The sequence below is a fragment of the Poecile atricapillus genome, chromosome 18 (genome assembly GCF_030490865.1).
Source record: "Poecile atricapillus isolate bPoeAtr1 chromosome 18, bPoeAtr1.hap1, whole genome shotgun sequence".
NCBI lineage: Eukaryota > Metazoa > Chordata > Aves > Passeriformes > Paridae > Poecile > Poecile atricapillus.
The window spans coordinates 4890837-4906414 of record NC_081266.1 but is presented as its reverse complement, the minus strand read 5'-3'; the positions used below and the strand labels follow the sequence as shown (position 1 = coordinate 4906414).

Here is a 15578-nt window from a genome sequence, read left to right as displayed (position 1 = left end):
GCGGGTCGCCGCCCCGCGCTGGCAGCCGCGGGGGTTTGCGCCTGTCCGGGAGGTGCTGCCCTACTTGTGGCCGAGCCTCCGTGCTCGGGGAGGGCTGGGACACGCAGGTGCTCCCCACAGGGACGCCTTATAAAAGGGATGAGCAGGGGAGCTTGTCCCGGCTGGAGCAGGAGCACTGGAAGTGACAGCCACTGGTGTTAGACATTAAAGCTGTGCTTGGCCAAGAGATCCGCCGGTGTAAGATGTTATCCCGAGCACCGTGCGCTGTTCTCCTGGGCTGAGCTGGGGCTCTGGGTTTCTGTTCTATCACAGACGGAACCACAGAGTGCTTTGGGTTGGAAGGGACCTTAAAGGCCATCTATTTCCACCCCCCGTGCCATGGGCAGGGACACCTTTCGCTAGACCACATTGCTCAAGACTCCAACCAGCCTGGCCTTGAACACCTCTAGCGATGGGGCACCTACAGCTTCTATGGATATCCTGTTCCAGTGCCTCTGTGCTGGATCCGTGTCTGTTCTCTGTATCCTCCATGGTGTCCAAGAGCTTTTGGTAGATTTCTGCATGCTACAGCTATGTAATTGCAGCCTAAACAAATCTTAGGAAGCAAATGATATCCCGGGGCCTGTGGGAGACCAGAAACTTTCCCTTGTTAGAAATGCAGGAGTTGTGCATTGGCATCTCTTTTTGGGAGAAGGCGTTTGGTAACTTTCCCAGCCCTTACAAGGGGTGTGTGCTCTATTTTTTTAACAACTTGGAGAGCAAATGGTGGCTGGCATGACCATTTGCACTTGTGGGCTCTTTCTGTGAGCGCTCAGTGTTTATTCTTTCCCTGCAGGTAACCAGCCAAGAGTGTGTGGTGGTCTCCGTATAAAGCAGCTCTTGAGCCTGTACTGGGATTTGTGTAGGTTGTTCCTTTGCCATAGGAAAGGTGAGTAGGATTATTTCCATGTGTTGCTCTAAGGCTTTCTGGTTTAAGTGCTTCCAGAAGTGGACTGATATTTAAACAACTCTGTGTCAGCTAGCTCTTTCTAAATTTGTTTGAGAATTGTGCTTCTGCCTAATGTTTTATATAAGTGAACTGGAGTTTATGGCACCCAGATGATTTTTGGGCTTTGTGTAACTGTGTCTCTTATACTAGCTAAATTTCTTATTGCTTTTGGCTAAAATGCCAACTGAACTTTGGCAAAGAGGTGCATCACCCCTATTGTTGGGTCTTAATTTGGTTTTGTAGCTTATGCAATTTATTTCTGTGGATAATAGAATAAACTCATCTGAATAATGAGGCATCTGTAGAGATAGAGCTTTCTGTGGAGATGTTTTTTGTAGCAGCTCATGCTGTGAACACAGTGCAATTTTTTAATTGTATCGCTGGTATGTTGAGTAAGAACCAGTTGCTTTAGGTGGAAATTCTATCAAATACTTGTTCTTGTTACAAGCCTGGATCTTACAGAGTGCAGTTTAGTGTTGGGTCTGATGTGACATAATACCTGACTCCTAGCAATAGCTGATTTCTTTGCTTAAAGTGCAGCTGATTATCAGGAGTGGAAAAAGTGGACTGTGCAGGCAATTTTGTCTGAGATGTTCCTTGCCCTACACAAATCTCAGCCTGCCTTTGCATGAAATAAGACTTTCTTTTGTATTTCTTGAATACAAAATTTTTGTATTTTGTATTGTGTGTCAAACAATACTTCCTGATACTCTGTAAAAATCTCAGTCCTCAAAGGCTTTCTAATCCTGAGCTGTGCCATTAGGCAGGAGTTAGCATTGGGGGGTTTTGCATAGTGCCTTTGTGTGATGTAAATGCTGTCTTAACATGAGATTAGAGGAGAACTAAGCTGCAAGATCAGATTCCTGAATTTAACTTTTCTAGATGCTTTTTTTTGAAAGTCTGGAAAAATGAATGCTGGTATTGTGCTGGGTGTTTCCCAGAACCTAGAATGCATGGGCCTATCCCATCCTGCTGACCTAATTCAGGGTCACACTGGGCTTGAATTTGAGATACTTGGAGTGTGATGGAAGCAGCTCCAACTGATTTGAGATGATGGGAGCTCCTTTAAGTGTGTTTCTTATGGAAATAAGCCCAAGGTTGGGTGTGCAGAAGTCAGAGCTCAGTCTCCCACTGTCCATGGTTTTGGGAGCACTTCATATTCATCTGAGGTACAGCAATTCCCCCAGTGCAGAGTTGTATTTTTATATTTTTCCCCCGCTCTGTCCATTCCATCTAGCCTGTGTCTCGGGTCAGAGGGATCAGGTGGGGTTTTCAGAGTTGCAGTCCTTTGTTAGATGGACCTTTCAGGCATTCCATCATCTGCTGTCAGATCTTTGACCACCCTGGCAGGCCCTTGGATGTGTTGTTAGAATGTATCTGCCATTGAAGACAATCCAGAGGTGATGCTGCTTGGTCAAGAAAAAAGAGAAAGGTACTGTTTGGCCTTATGAATGTGTAGCTGTCTGACTTAATGAGGACAGCAAATAGGCCTTTTGTGCCCACTCCAAAAGTGAAAACATTAATTCTGGTGCCCATGAATCTGGCATTGTAATTCACAGACAGGAGAGGAAAAATAGACTTGAAAGTCAGGAAGAGGATGGGATAATCTGTGAGGTCACTTGCAGATTCAGTGAAATGAGGACTCAGTAGTTGAACATGGCATCCCAGAGTATCTGTGTTGTCACACTTGAGCATGGAGGAGGTGGCCTGGGGAAAAAATCAAGCATAGACTGGCTTAATTAGCAGGACAGGATGGGGATATGAGGAAATTATGCAGAGTGTGATTGTGTTGAAATCTCCTTTGAGAAAAGCTGATAAGGTTTTGTGTGTTGCCAGTTGCAGTTCTGAGGGCCACAGCTGCTGTCTGTGCCTGCATCCCCTCAGAGCAGGGAGGGTCTGGAGAGCCCTCATGGGCTGGAGCTACATGTGGCACCTCAGAGTCCCCCAGTGAGAGAGATTGCTGCTCTGGGAGCCTGTGGTACTGAGTGAGGCTCTGTTTAAGCACTTGAGGGAAACCTGTAGGCTGGAGCAGCTTGTACAAATCTGCTCCTAATCAATTGTTTAAGTGGGCTAGTTGCAACAAGCTGGGTGAAGAACGGCACTTTCCTTCCCACGTGAGGTCTCTTGGTTTGGAATTCCTCCCACTCTCAATTGTAAAATCATACTCAGCAGACACTTGTTTTGTTGGTTGTTTTGTTTCTGGTAGTTGTTTACTTTTCACTGCCGTTTTGCTACTTGTAACGCATTATCTGTAGGATGTTTGATGTGTCTCTCTCATGTCTTTGTCCAGATGTATTGTTATTAGATGCCAGACCAGCTGCCATCTGTGCTAAGCTGCAACCAAAATGGCAAAGTATAGGCTCGTTCTCCTAAGACATGGGGAAGGAGCCTGGACCAAGGAGAATCGCTTCTGCAGCTGGGTGGACCAGAAGCTGAGCAGTGATGGGATAAAGGAAGCTCAGAACTGTGGCAAACACCTCAAAGCGCTGGGCTTCGAGTTCGACCTCGTCTTCACCTCAGTGCTGAGCCGCTCCATCCAGACTGCCTGGCTGATCCTGGAAGAGATGGGCCAGGAGTGGGTCCCCATCCAGAGCTCCTGGCGGCTGAATGAGCGTCACTATGGAGCTCTGATCGGGCTCAACAGAGCAGAGATGGCTCTGAACCACGGGGAGGAGCAAGTGAAGATCTGGAGAAGAAGCTACGATGTTACTCCACCTCCCATCTCTGAATCTCACCCCTACTACGCAGAGATATACAACGACCGCCGCTATAAATGCGGTGATGTCTCTCAGGAGAATCTCCCAAAGGCTGAAAGTCTCAAAGATGTGCTTGATAGACTCCTTCCCTATTGGAATGAAAAGATAGTGCCAGAACTGAAAAGTGGCAAAATGATTCTTATCTCTGCTCATGGCAACAGCAGCAGGGCATTGCTGAAGCACGTGGAAGGTAAGGGCCTTTGTTTTAGCCTTCCCCTCTCCTCCTTACTCAACAGCTTGGAGCTTTATATCTTGCTCTGGAGTGTATATTACCTGGGCAATGTCTGTGGTCTCCAAGGAGGAAGTAGAAGGTTGGTCAAGGAAGCAAACTGGGACATGTGGAAAGGTGAGAGAATTAGTTAGGTTCCTGTAGTTAAGGAAAGGGCCAGATGCTTTCATTCTATTTCTCATTGTTCATTTAAAACTACTGTATTCAAACAAACTTTGTGGTTGGTTTAGATACACAAAAACTCTGCAGGCTGACATTATTTTTGGTTTTTTTTTTCAGCTGCTTTTTCAGGTCTGTGATAATCATCTCTTAATTAAAAAAACATTGCTGTAACACAGCAGAATAAAAGTGCTTGGCTTGGGTTGTGGGAGATGTTCTTGTTACTCTGATTGGTCACCTTGATAATTTTTTATTTAAAATTTATGTGACAGGGAGTAGGCACTTGCTAAAGCTTGTGCAAGTACTGCACCATATTCCAATATAGAAAATGCACCCCAATAAACAGCCAAATTGGTAGCTTAGCAAGGCTGTTGATTTACCACAGAATGGTTTCTGTTGGGAAATATCTTTTAAAGGCCATCTAGTCCAGTCCCTGTGCAATGAGCAGAGACATCTTCAACTAGATTAAGAGTCTGTTAAGAGTTGTTCAACTGTCAAGAGTCCTGTTCAACCTGGCCTTGAATGTGTCCAAGAATGGGATATATCTGCTGTCTCTTTGGGCAACATGTTCCAGTGTTTTACCAGCCTCATTGTACGAATTTTCTTCCTTGTATCTAGTCTGAAATGATCTTCTTGTAGTTTAAAGCCATTACCCCTTATCCTATTGCAACAGGCCCTGCTAAAAAGTCTGTTTCCATCTTTCTTAGAGGCCCTCTGGAATCTTCTTTTCTCCAAGCTGAACAGCCCCAACTCAGTCTTTCCTAACAGATGTGCTTCATCCCTCTGTTCATTTTTGAGGCCCTCTGATCCTGCTCCAATAAGTCTTAACCTTGACTGGAAATCCCAGAAGTGGTCTTGAAAAGGACTTATTTGTGACTTTATGATAAAAAACATCCTTTTCATTGTTAGAGTCTTCCCTCCCTTCCTCTTTCATCTCCTGGCTTCTAGGTCATTCTAAACTGGAAGTTGAACTATATTAATTTCTTCGTGGGTAGAGCAGAATTCAGTGATTATATATGTGTGAATGCAGCCTAGTACAGTTGTAGTTACAAATATGCACAGGCTGGATTGTGTCCACTCAGTTTTGTGTTTCAGTTATAAAATCCCCTGTTCTGTGGCTCTGTCTGCTGAGTACTTTTTGCATTTGGCCATGCTGGAACTGTCAGGAGTCTGAAGCCTGTGAAATGAACAGGTACAAATGGCTTCTGGAACTAGAGAGGCTGTGAATCCTGGGCTGCAGATCACTGCTTGGATGAAGGAGGAAGGGCTGGTTCAGTCAGTTCCATGCTGTGGTCAGAGCGGTTGTCCACACTGTGTAAAGTGATCAAGGGAAAAGGGGAAGAGGGATCTGCAGCTGTGGTGACTCCCCTGCCTCCCAAGAGCTGAACCAGCTCCATGAAACCGTGCTGGCCAAGCCCTTTGTGGGTGAAATGGTGACAGCTGAATGAATGTAGGTTCCTGCAGAGCTCCTTCCTTGTGCAGGCCTGCAAACAGGGGCTGGCAGCATCAGGGACTGGCAAGGGCTGCTTTGGAGTTAGCATGGCTGGATTTCTTGCTGCACTGAGATCAGAGAGGAGCAGTGCTGCAGAACTTTTCTTTTGGGACAGTTGCTAACTCTGTGTAATTCTTCCAGGAGTGCCCATACTCCAAGTATAATAAAACTATCCTTTGTCTTGCAGTACACCTTCACCCTCCCAGCATATGCTTACATAGGGAAATGTGAGCAATCCCTGGCAGAGATCTGGTTCTGGTGGCCATTTGTGAGCTACCCCACACAGGAACAACCGGCAGGTACCTGCTGGCTCTCCTGCCCTCTATGTAGTGGAGATTGGATTTCTGAAGAGCTTGCCTGAAGGGTAGCATGGACAGAGCTTTGAGACCCATGGTATTACAATCTGCCTTTGTTGTTTTGTTTTTGTTGGTTTTTGTTTTTTCTTTTGGCCTAAAACTAGCTGGATCTATGAGGTTCCTTGTCTGCATTGCTGGCTGTCTCTCCTTTTCTCTCCTGAAAGGTTGTGAGTTGCTCTGGAACCCTGCTAGAGTTGGACTTGATTCAACAGTGCTTAAACTCTGCCATACTTAAACTGTATTTATAGCACCCACTGTGAAATGGGCTGTGTTTTTGTAGATTTTTCTTTTTTATAAGCTTAGTGTGTCCTGTACTTGAAGGGAGTTTTCTAAGCCTCTCTAGTTTAGCTGTTTTGCCTTTTTTTCCTTTTTTTTTTTTTTTTGGCATTTTGAAAACTGGGCTCCAAATGCCTCGAGCAGCAATCTTGCACAGCTGCTTGGATGTCTTAGTCATGATGTTAACTTGATCTTGGAAGATGTAGCTCAAACTTTAAATGGCAGGAAATAGGAATGTTTTCATTCAGTTGGATCTGATGAAACAATTCTAATTGTTCCAGTGTCAATTTGAGTTTTTTTTTCATAAAAGACTACAGACTATCCCTTGAAGTTATTATTTCAAGGAGGTGTTTTCTTGAAACAGACCTGCAATTCTCTGAATCTGTGCTGTCCTTGTTCTGAGTAATTGGTAAAGAGCTGGACATGTAGTTCTGCTTTCTACTTGCATGCAATCATTGGAGTAACAGCATCAGGCTCAAAAGGCTTTGATTGTGGGTGTGGGTTTTGTTCTTGTGTTCTCCTTGTACTGCATGGACCTCATTAAGGTGTATGGAATGTTTGTAGAATCTGTCATGCTAAATGAGCATCCTGGATGCACAGCATCTATTTGTAGGTGTTTTTTCTCAACTCTTTGGGGGAGGACAGTTTTTTATTTATCTAGTAACCAGTGCTTCATATTGGAGCCCTCTTGACAGCACCCCTTTATGAAGACATTAATACTTACACAAGTAATACTTGTGACCACTTTGCCCTGTTTCTGTTGAAGTGCTTCCACAGCATCAGGAATATCTCTCCAACATTATCCCCAAGTAGGCTGGGGTTGGGGGGAGCTCTTGGGAGGGGAGGTAGCCAGGAGAGCTGACCCAAATTGACTAAAGGGATATTTATTCCTTACCCCATATGATGTCTGCTCAGCAGTAAAAGCTAAGAGAAAGGAGGAAGGGCATTTGTAATGACATTGGAGCAATAGCTCTGCATATTGGAGCCTTGATTAGTGGGAAGTGGCTGGATTGCCTGCTGATGGGAAGTAGAGAATAAATCCTTTTTCTTTGCTTCTGTGCTTGGCCTCTACTTTTGCTTCTGTAAACTGCCTTTGTCTTGGCCCACAAGTTATTTTTGCATCTTTTCTCCCCAGCCATTGTGCTGAGGATGGGAATTCTTTCTTGGTGCCCCCATCTACTAAAGCCTGGCTGTGCAAACCTAATACAGACAGAAAGTCTTGGCAGATGTGAGTGAAACAAATGTAAATGATGTGCACCATGGTTGTAACCCACACATCTTTCCTTAAAATTTGCACAGCAAGTTGACATTCTGTCAAGATCAAAAGCCAGATTCTAATACTCTGCTAATTTCCCTCCTCTGCCCTGTTGAAGTTAGATCTTCTGTCAGCCTGCAGGGAGGGCAGAAAGTGGCTCTGAATATTTACCTTACTAGGCTAAAGCTTTAGTATTTTCATTAAGCATGTGGGAAGGATGCAATGACCTGATTTGGAACTCAATTACAATGCACCAGTATTTAACAAGCTTTTGTGGCTGAATTTATGCATTTGATCATGTGTATGATCTTTTATTGGATGAATCACCTGGCCTCAAGTGCAGCTGACATGCAGAGAGGAGAGCTGTTGTTATTCTCAATAGCTCTTGTGGGTTTGGGGTTCCTCTGACCATAGGAATAGAAGGGAGGAACTTGGTAAGAACAGGTGAGAGGGAAGGGGAATCTGAACCTGTGAAAGTGCTGTAGGTGCTCAAAATCAGTGGGGTTTGTCTCTGTAGGACTTTGCAAGCTACAAATACTTCAAAACACTCCATGGGCTGCCACATGAAGGTGAAGCCTTAAGCTTGCCTGGAGATACTTCCAGTTTGTGTGTTTGGTTACCCAGTTTGGCTAAATGGAGGATAAGTGAGCTGGGGAAGAATTTAGAATGTAATTTTGAAAAGTCTCTTATTATAATAAGTGCTGTACCAAATTACCGTAGAGTTCCTGTACCTAATTGCTTCCTGCTGTACAGGTGAGGAACAGTGTTCTCAGGACACAGCATGGCAGATGGCCACTTGAGGAGTGCAGCTGTCTGCTGAACATTTTATCTGGGCTCCTGAGGAAGTCATCCTGAGTATTTCAGTAATGTCTGTGGGTTCTCAGGAATGTAAGTAGGTAGGAGCTGGGTTTTAAACTCTCTTGGGTAAAGACTGCTTCCAGCAGCATGTTAGAATCTGAAACACAGAGTGTGTGCACTTTGTTTTTGATGCTTAGCTCTGAGATCCAGAAAAACACTGAATTTCATATAACATGAAACTTATGAGCATCTTTTCATAGTGATACATGAAAACAGCTGTTAAAGTTATATAGAAAAGCTAAAAGTGAGTGTAAATTAGAGAGTTTTCTTAAGTCACTGAGTGAAAAAGTTTAGAGTTTAAAATAGTTTAGAAAGCAGAAGGTAAGAGGGAGGATTTAGAATGTTGTCTCTTTTCCTTCTTCATTTTCTTCTAAAAGTTTTTGGGTAATAATGAGTGGTTGGTTAGAAAATGCCACAGTGCAGCACACAGGTGATGGTTCATTAGGTCATAAAGAAAAATAATATATGTATCTATTGTTAATTGGGTAAGAATGAGTATAAAGATAAAAAATCTGCATAGTTCAGAGCCATTTTGTGCTTTCAAAGCCAGTGAGCCACAAGGCCATTTTGTACCATCAAAACAAAATGAGCCAGGTTGTGGTGAATTGAACTTGTGCAGATAGTCTAGAGAGACTTACCAAGTTTTGTAATAACATCCTAATAAACATGAGAAACAAGATCCTAACAAACTTGGGAGTTTTCTTCAAACCCAGAGAACTGAGATAAATTCAGTTTTACTCCCTTCTTGTGAGGGAGTATCCCAAAGGAACTCAGCCCAAAGGGGGACTGAGAAATCCAAGAGTGAAAAGAAGTGCAGAAGAAGCACAGCAGCAGAATCCAGAGAGAAAAAAGAAACAAAAAGAATTATTAAAAAGCTACAGCAGCACAGTACTTCAGCAGGGCTTTGGTATTAAACTGGAGGGAAGAGTTGCTTCTTCAGAGGTCTTATTTACCACTGCACCTTGTAGTCAGCACTTGAGATCTTGCCCTGATTTCACCCTTCCCAGTGCCATGGGCTGGCTGGGGGCAGAGTTCAGCAGGAAAAGGTCAGCTGGTTACAGTTACAGCACATGGAGTAACTGGATAGCAGTCAGCTCTCACTGCAGCCACCAGCACTGCAAGGAGTTCTCCCTGTGTGTAAAAGTGTTCAGTTTTTCCCCAGGATCAGGATTGATGAGCAGAGAAATCTTTCATGTTTGGATTTAGGATGTTGATTTTTCTTGCCTATATTACGTTGTTACAGACAGTAAGCACTTCTACACTAACCTAACAAGCTACAAATGGCAACCTAGGGCTCTGTCTACAAGGCCTTTTAAGCATAAACTATCCAATTATCCAATGCCAACTAATTTATTTTTACTTTTAACCCTATAACCAAACACCCATGTTCCACATTTCTCTATCCAATCACCCAACACCACCCAAAACCATGAAGAAAAGAGAAAGGCAAAGACAAGCCAATGCCCTAGAACATCCATCTTGTCTGTCATTCACTACTATTATCTCTAAGTTTTTCACCCAGTGACTTAACATAATTCTAACTCACACATTCACATTCCCAGCTTCTCCACTCAATTTTAGAAGCCTTCTCCATGGTCTTAAATTAAACCTGGTGTTTTCTTGAGTGCCTGAGCCTGTCAGCACAGATACAGGGACATTTTCTGTGCCTGGCACTCCAGCACCTGGCTGGGGAGTGTTCTGGTGAGCTCTCCCTGCAACCAAAGAGCTTGTGTGACCAGCTTGCTCAGCTTCTTGCTTCCTGAGAAACAGAAATACTGCACACAGCAACAGGACAACTGCTGTTTCTTTAGGATTTTCATCTGATTTCAGCTTGTGTTTCCAGACTTCTGGCTGTGGGGCAGCACTTGAGTATGAGGAAAAGTCCTGAGGAGAAAACCATCATGTTTGCTGCTGTGTGTTTATCCTAGACTGCACTGTTTTGCTTTGTAAATTGATACTAGTTGACATTGTGGTCACTTTGTGTTCTGTAAAAACAGTAAAATGCATTTCTGAATCCATGTAGCTACAGCTAGTTTTGTTTAATCCATCTCCAGAGGAAACTTTTAAATATCATGTCTCCTGACCACATTATGTGGTTTGCCTAAACTCTCCTGCATGACTTCATCTGTTTTGTGTGTATATGAATGGTTTAGTCTGGGAGACAGAACTTAGGAGGTGGTCAGAACACTTCCTAGGCATAGATTCTCTGGGAATATACATGCTGATGTGGGTGTTGTTAAAATCTAATGCTTAAGAATCCTTGAAATAAGAGCTCAGGCAGCTTGGCTGCTTGTTTTGCAAACAAAAGTCCTTGAGAACAGTGCTTGTGACTGGTGAATGGATGTAATATTTTCCCCATTAATTTCTGTGCCATTTTTAAATTTTAGATATTCTTTGAGGTTTTTTCCCTGTAGGTCTGATACTGTGGCCAACACCAGATTAATTATTGTCCCTTGTATGCAAGAATTGCTTAAGCTGAGTGTGACTTCAGCGGATTGATGCTCAATATGTAACAAGGTGTAAGTTTTTTGTAAAGGCTGGTGCCCTTCTGAAACTTAGGGCTCACCCAAGTGCTGAGCATAAACCAAGAACAGGTCACTGCAAAAGTTGGGTGCTGGTGCAGTCTCTGGGCAGGGGCACGTGATCCTCACCTCATGAACAGTTTTGTTTTTTTTCTGAACTGTTGTCACCCCAACAGTTGAGTTTCTTTACTCATGTGTGTGTTTTCCTGTTAATATGATGGCTCTGCTTTTCTGCTTAATGTGAAAATCTCTGGTAAATTTACACCCGTGTGTTCTGAGCACCATCTGTTTTGTCAGCTGCTCCAGGAGAATGTTTGCTTGGTGCACCTTGGTCTGGTTCATATGGTGTCATCACTTTAGAAGCTTGGTCATGTGCTTTTTCCAAGTGAATTGCTCAAATCTGTGCCCTGCTGCACAACAGCAGGCTGCTGCTGGGACCTCCGTGCTTCTGAAAAGGGGAGGGAAAGGGAAATCTTGACATTCCCAATAACACTAACTTGCTTTTGCCTGATTTTTTTGAGGGTTGATGTCTTTGCAGTCACTGCTTTCAGTGCAACTATTTAGAACTTGTGTGGAAATTTTACTAGGATGTTTGGTCTTGAAATTTATTTGGCACCTTTGGTCTTGCAATTTACTTGGTGTTCTTGGATGTGCATTTGATATAAAAACAACGTGCAATTTCACTGAGATGAGAGCCCAGAATATTTTAATTACACAACTGTGTAAAATAAACTTTGTTTCCAGTACACACGTGTACACATTCCTTTAGTTAAGTGGAAAAAAGTACAAGTTGGCTTTTCTGCCTCCTTTTTCTTCCCCTCATTTGAAAGTAGAAATGAATATCCTATATGTAGTAATTCTGAGAATGCTGTGGACCCTGCTATAAACTTGCTTGTGAGAAATCAGGTGTGGGCAAAGAGTGGTTCTCACACAAGAAGAATTAAATACTGATTTTTATGACAGTTTGTGTGATAAGAGCTGCCCAGAAAATTTAAGAGAAAAATTAACCTTGTTGTCCTGCCTTTTTAAGGAGTGTGTATTGGCTGTGTGGCAGAGGTTGTTTCATGTTGGAGTAGCACATGTGGACTCTCATCATCTTTTGTGATGTGTGAGCTGGGAAATGATAGAGGGGAACCTATTGTACTCCATGTCCTGTACTGAAGGAACAGTCTCCAGGGCAATCTCTTCCTGTTTATTTCACACGTGTAGGCTGAAAAAGTGAAGAAACTGTCTTCACCTTGGTGGGAATTCTCTCCTTCAGCTGTTCCTAAAGCACTTCCCAAGCTGTGGCCCAGCTGGGAATTGACCCTTGAGTGGCTGCTGGTGTTGATGGGGGTTGGAAGTTGTCCTTGACTGTTGTAAGACCAGGAAACCTCAGAAACAGGCACTGAGGAAGCTGAAGGTGTCTGTTCTGTTTTTCTCTGGCAGGCATCTCCGATGAGGACATCATCAATGTCACTCTCCCCACTGGTGTGCCCATACTTCTTGAACTTGATGAGAATTTGCACCCTCTGGGCCCTCACCAGTTTCTGGGTGATCAAGAAGCTATCCAAGCTGCCATCAAAAAAGTGGAAGATCAAGGGAAAGTAAAAGCTGCTGAGAAGTAAAATCCTGCTCTCTATCACAGCTGTGTTCAGTGTGGTAGTAAGTGAGGGTGTGTGTATGACTGCTAGTTTGTGCTGTGTGAATGTCTCAATTTCAAGCACTAAATAATTGGAAGGGACAATTGTTGAGTCTCAGGTTGGTAGTTTAACCCTCTGCCTTTTCAAAAACTGGAATTTAGATCGCAGCGTGAGGTTTTCGATACTGGAAAAGGAAGAGATGATTCAGGTAATGAAAACTTGCAGGGCAGTCTGCCCCAGATCCACCACCTAGGATGGTCCAGTAGAGAAATAAAGGGATGTGTTCTTGGTGTCTACCAACAATCAATCCTCATCTGTTAAGGAGAGAAGCACCAGCTTACTGGGCTAATTAAAGTCCAGGATGTTACAGGCACTAAAACTGTCACTGATAAAATGGAACCAGGTAACTCTGTTTTCAAATATGATTTTTCTGTGTCACAACAGCCATGTCAATTTGTTCTCGATGGATTTCCTTCAGTCTTTCAGAATGCTTCCAGCTGGAAAACTCTCTGCCTTTGTTATTTTGAGTCTTCTGTGGCCAGTTCATGGTCCAGAGAATTTTGTAGAGATGTTCTGACTATTAGAGTTAACATAGTTGTCTTTTGTTACACTTTACTCAGTTTTTCAGGAATCCAGATGGAATCCCTTTTCCTCCACCATCTTTGCAAAGCCTAGCATCACTGCATTTTGCTGGATTGCAGTAATAGGATTTAAGTCAGACTTTAATCCACAAAAGAAGCACAAAGGTTTTCTGCTCTGTTTATCATGTAGCTCCTAGTGAGGGACCTGAATAACTTTGAAATACTTTGGTAACATATACTAGTTTGATCACCCCTTTGTTGAGTTGATAAATAATTCCTGCTCACCTCAGCAAAAGTGACCTGGGGAAAAACCCCTCTAAGCTTTCCTGAGTTGCAAAGGTATCGTGATAAATGTGTGCCACAGTAACATTACTGTGGCATTATCTGTATCAAATTCTCTGAAGGGCTGGAAGAGTTGCATGAAGCATGTCACAAGTGTTGCTGGGTGCAGCTCCTTCAGCCATCCTGCTGGTAAGGAAGGATATTCTGCCATGCCTGAAGGTGGTCCCCTGTAAACCTCTCCTCACAATTGTAGCTTGATTCCTGCAGATTGTGGCCTTGCTGTTGTTTGGCACTGGATTTGACCAGTTCACCCTGTGGTTGGATGCAGTGTATCAGGTGTGGCAGCCTGGTGTTCTTTTTATCTACACAGGCACCAGAGTAATTCCACTTTTGAAGACTTGCCCTTAATCTTACCTGCAAATACGAACCTGTTAAAAAGTTTATATCTGACCCACTGTCTCAACACCTGAGCATCTGATTCTGCCCTTGGATATCAACATGGGTGCTGCTTGAGCTGAATGTGTTCTCAGCATGGCCCAGCTACAAATCTCAATGTTGATGAGCATTTCCTTGATGTGATGCTAAAGTTCTAAAATCCTAGAGGAGCTGCTGCTGCAGCAGTGAGCGGCTGTGTATCTTGCTTTGTGTGAGAGGATGTTTTTTCCTTGGAGGAGAGCAGTGTGACAGTGTGGTGTGCCTCTGACAGTCTTGCTGCAATGTGGAGCAAGGCTTTGCAGGTCTGATGCCAGCTCACATTAGAGTAGCATGTACTCCATAACAGACTTCTTGCTAGAAGGTAGTTTCTCATGCATGAATGGTGCTTGGGCTTCTCTTTGGTTTTGTTTTTGTAGCACTTGCAGTAGGAACAATGCTACATAAAGCTGGTAGGTTTCCTCTTTCTTTGTACAAGAGATATTTCAGTGTTTTTTGGTTGTTTTGGCTTTTTTTCCTCTGAAATGCTATTGGCAACTTCTCTGCTACTTAATTTTGATACTGACTTAGTTTCTGGGGTTTTAGTTTCTGTGCTTAGAGTAACTCTGAATTTTAGTTGGTAGTTTACAAGTGAGTGTCACAGCATTAGATTGCTGATCAGCAAACATTCACCTGTGGAAACCCTGAGAAGGCTCACTGGCACTCAAGTGAATAAACTCTTCCCCAAACATTAAATAACGTGTGAAGCTCAATATCAAGTCAATGTTACTGTGGACTTTAAACCAGACTGGCAGAGCCACCTGTTGCCAGTGGGAACTGGATGCATCCAGGTGTGTGAGCACCCAGGGCACGTCCATATCCCTTTGGCATTGTGCAGTTGTAATGTGGAACTTCTTCAGGATGTGACACGCAGCTGGAATATGCTTGGAAACGAACCCAGCTGAATCTTTCTTCCCCTTGTCTCACAGAACCCATGAGCTCTTCTGTGGGCAAGGAGGAGAATGGAAAAGTGGGTGAGGGAATTTAGGGAGCATTAATTGCAGCTGAATGGATGGAATTGACTGAAATCATCCTTTGAGTCATGCACAGGAAGAGGAGAACACAAGTGTGATGTTTTCAGGAGGTGCTGTGTGAGATGTGAACAGTGACAGTGCTCTGGGAAGTTTGACTTTGTTTGCTTGGATTGTGGCTCCAGAGTGATGGCAGGATTTTATTTGCACATCTGGCAGCAATAACACCTCACAAAAGTATCAAGTGGAACCAACTGGGGATTTCACTGTGCTCTTTAAGATTATTTTAATGCCTTGCAATTCTGAGTAACCTTTTAAACTAAATTAATAAACCTTTAATTAAAATCCTGATTCAGAAACCATGTCTGTTGAAGAACAGAAACCAAATTCCATCAGCAGTGGCATAAGGATTTCTGATCTTCAGGCACAGCTGTATCAAGAGGGGGAAATGAGAATCTTACTTTAGAGATCAGTGGTTGGGAAGGATTTTTCCCTGTGTTTGAGTGTGCCTCAAAGTCCTATAACGTAAATGGTGTTTTTACAGTTAACATAATGGATGTGGTTGATTTGGTTTGTTTATGCATTTTTAACTTGTGGTTCAGTAGCAGTAATAGCTTTAGATCCTCTTGAAAACCTTTGTAAATATGGTGGAGCTGGCAGGTTCTTTATAACTCAATAAATCATCTGAAATAAAATTTAATTTGGCTTCAGTCTTTTTTTTTCTTCTACTCCTAACCCGTTTGTTTCCTTTTCAGGGCTG

General features: G+C 43.3%; 1 protein-coding gene across 3 annotated transcripts in view; it reads left to right on the top strand.

Moving 5' to 3' along the window:
* Positions 1–15518, top strand: part of BPGM (bisphosphoglycerate mutase) — a 34408-nt gene extending 18890 nt beyond the window's left edge. For all 3 annotated transcript variants that reach the window (XM_058852868.1, XM_058852869.1, XM_058852867.1), the window contains 3 exons: positions 836–928; positions 3279–3934; positions 12320–15518. In XM_058852868.1, coding sequence (XP_058708851.1) covers positions 3334–3934; positions 12320–12498 — 780 coding nt within the window. In that variant the 5' untranslated portion in view covers positions 836–928; positions 3279–3333 and the 3' untranslated portion in view covers positions 12499–15518. The remainder of the gene's footprint in view (positions 1–835; positions 929–3278; positions 3935–12319) is intronic.
* Positions 15519–15578: the final 60 nt, after the last annotated feature.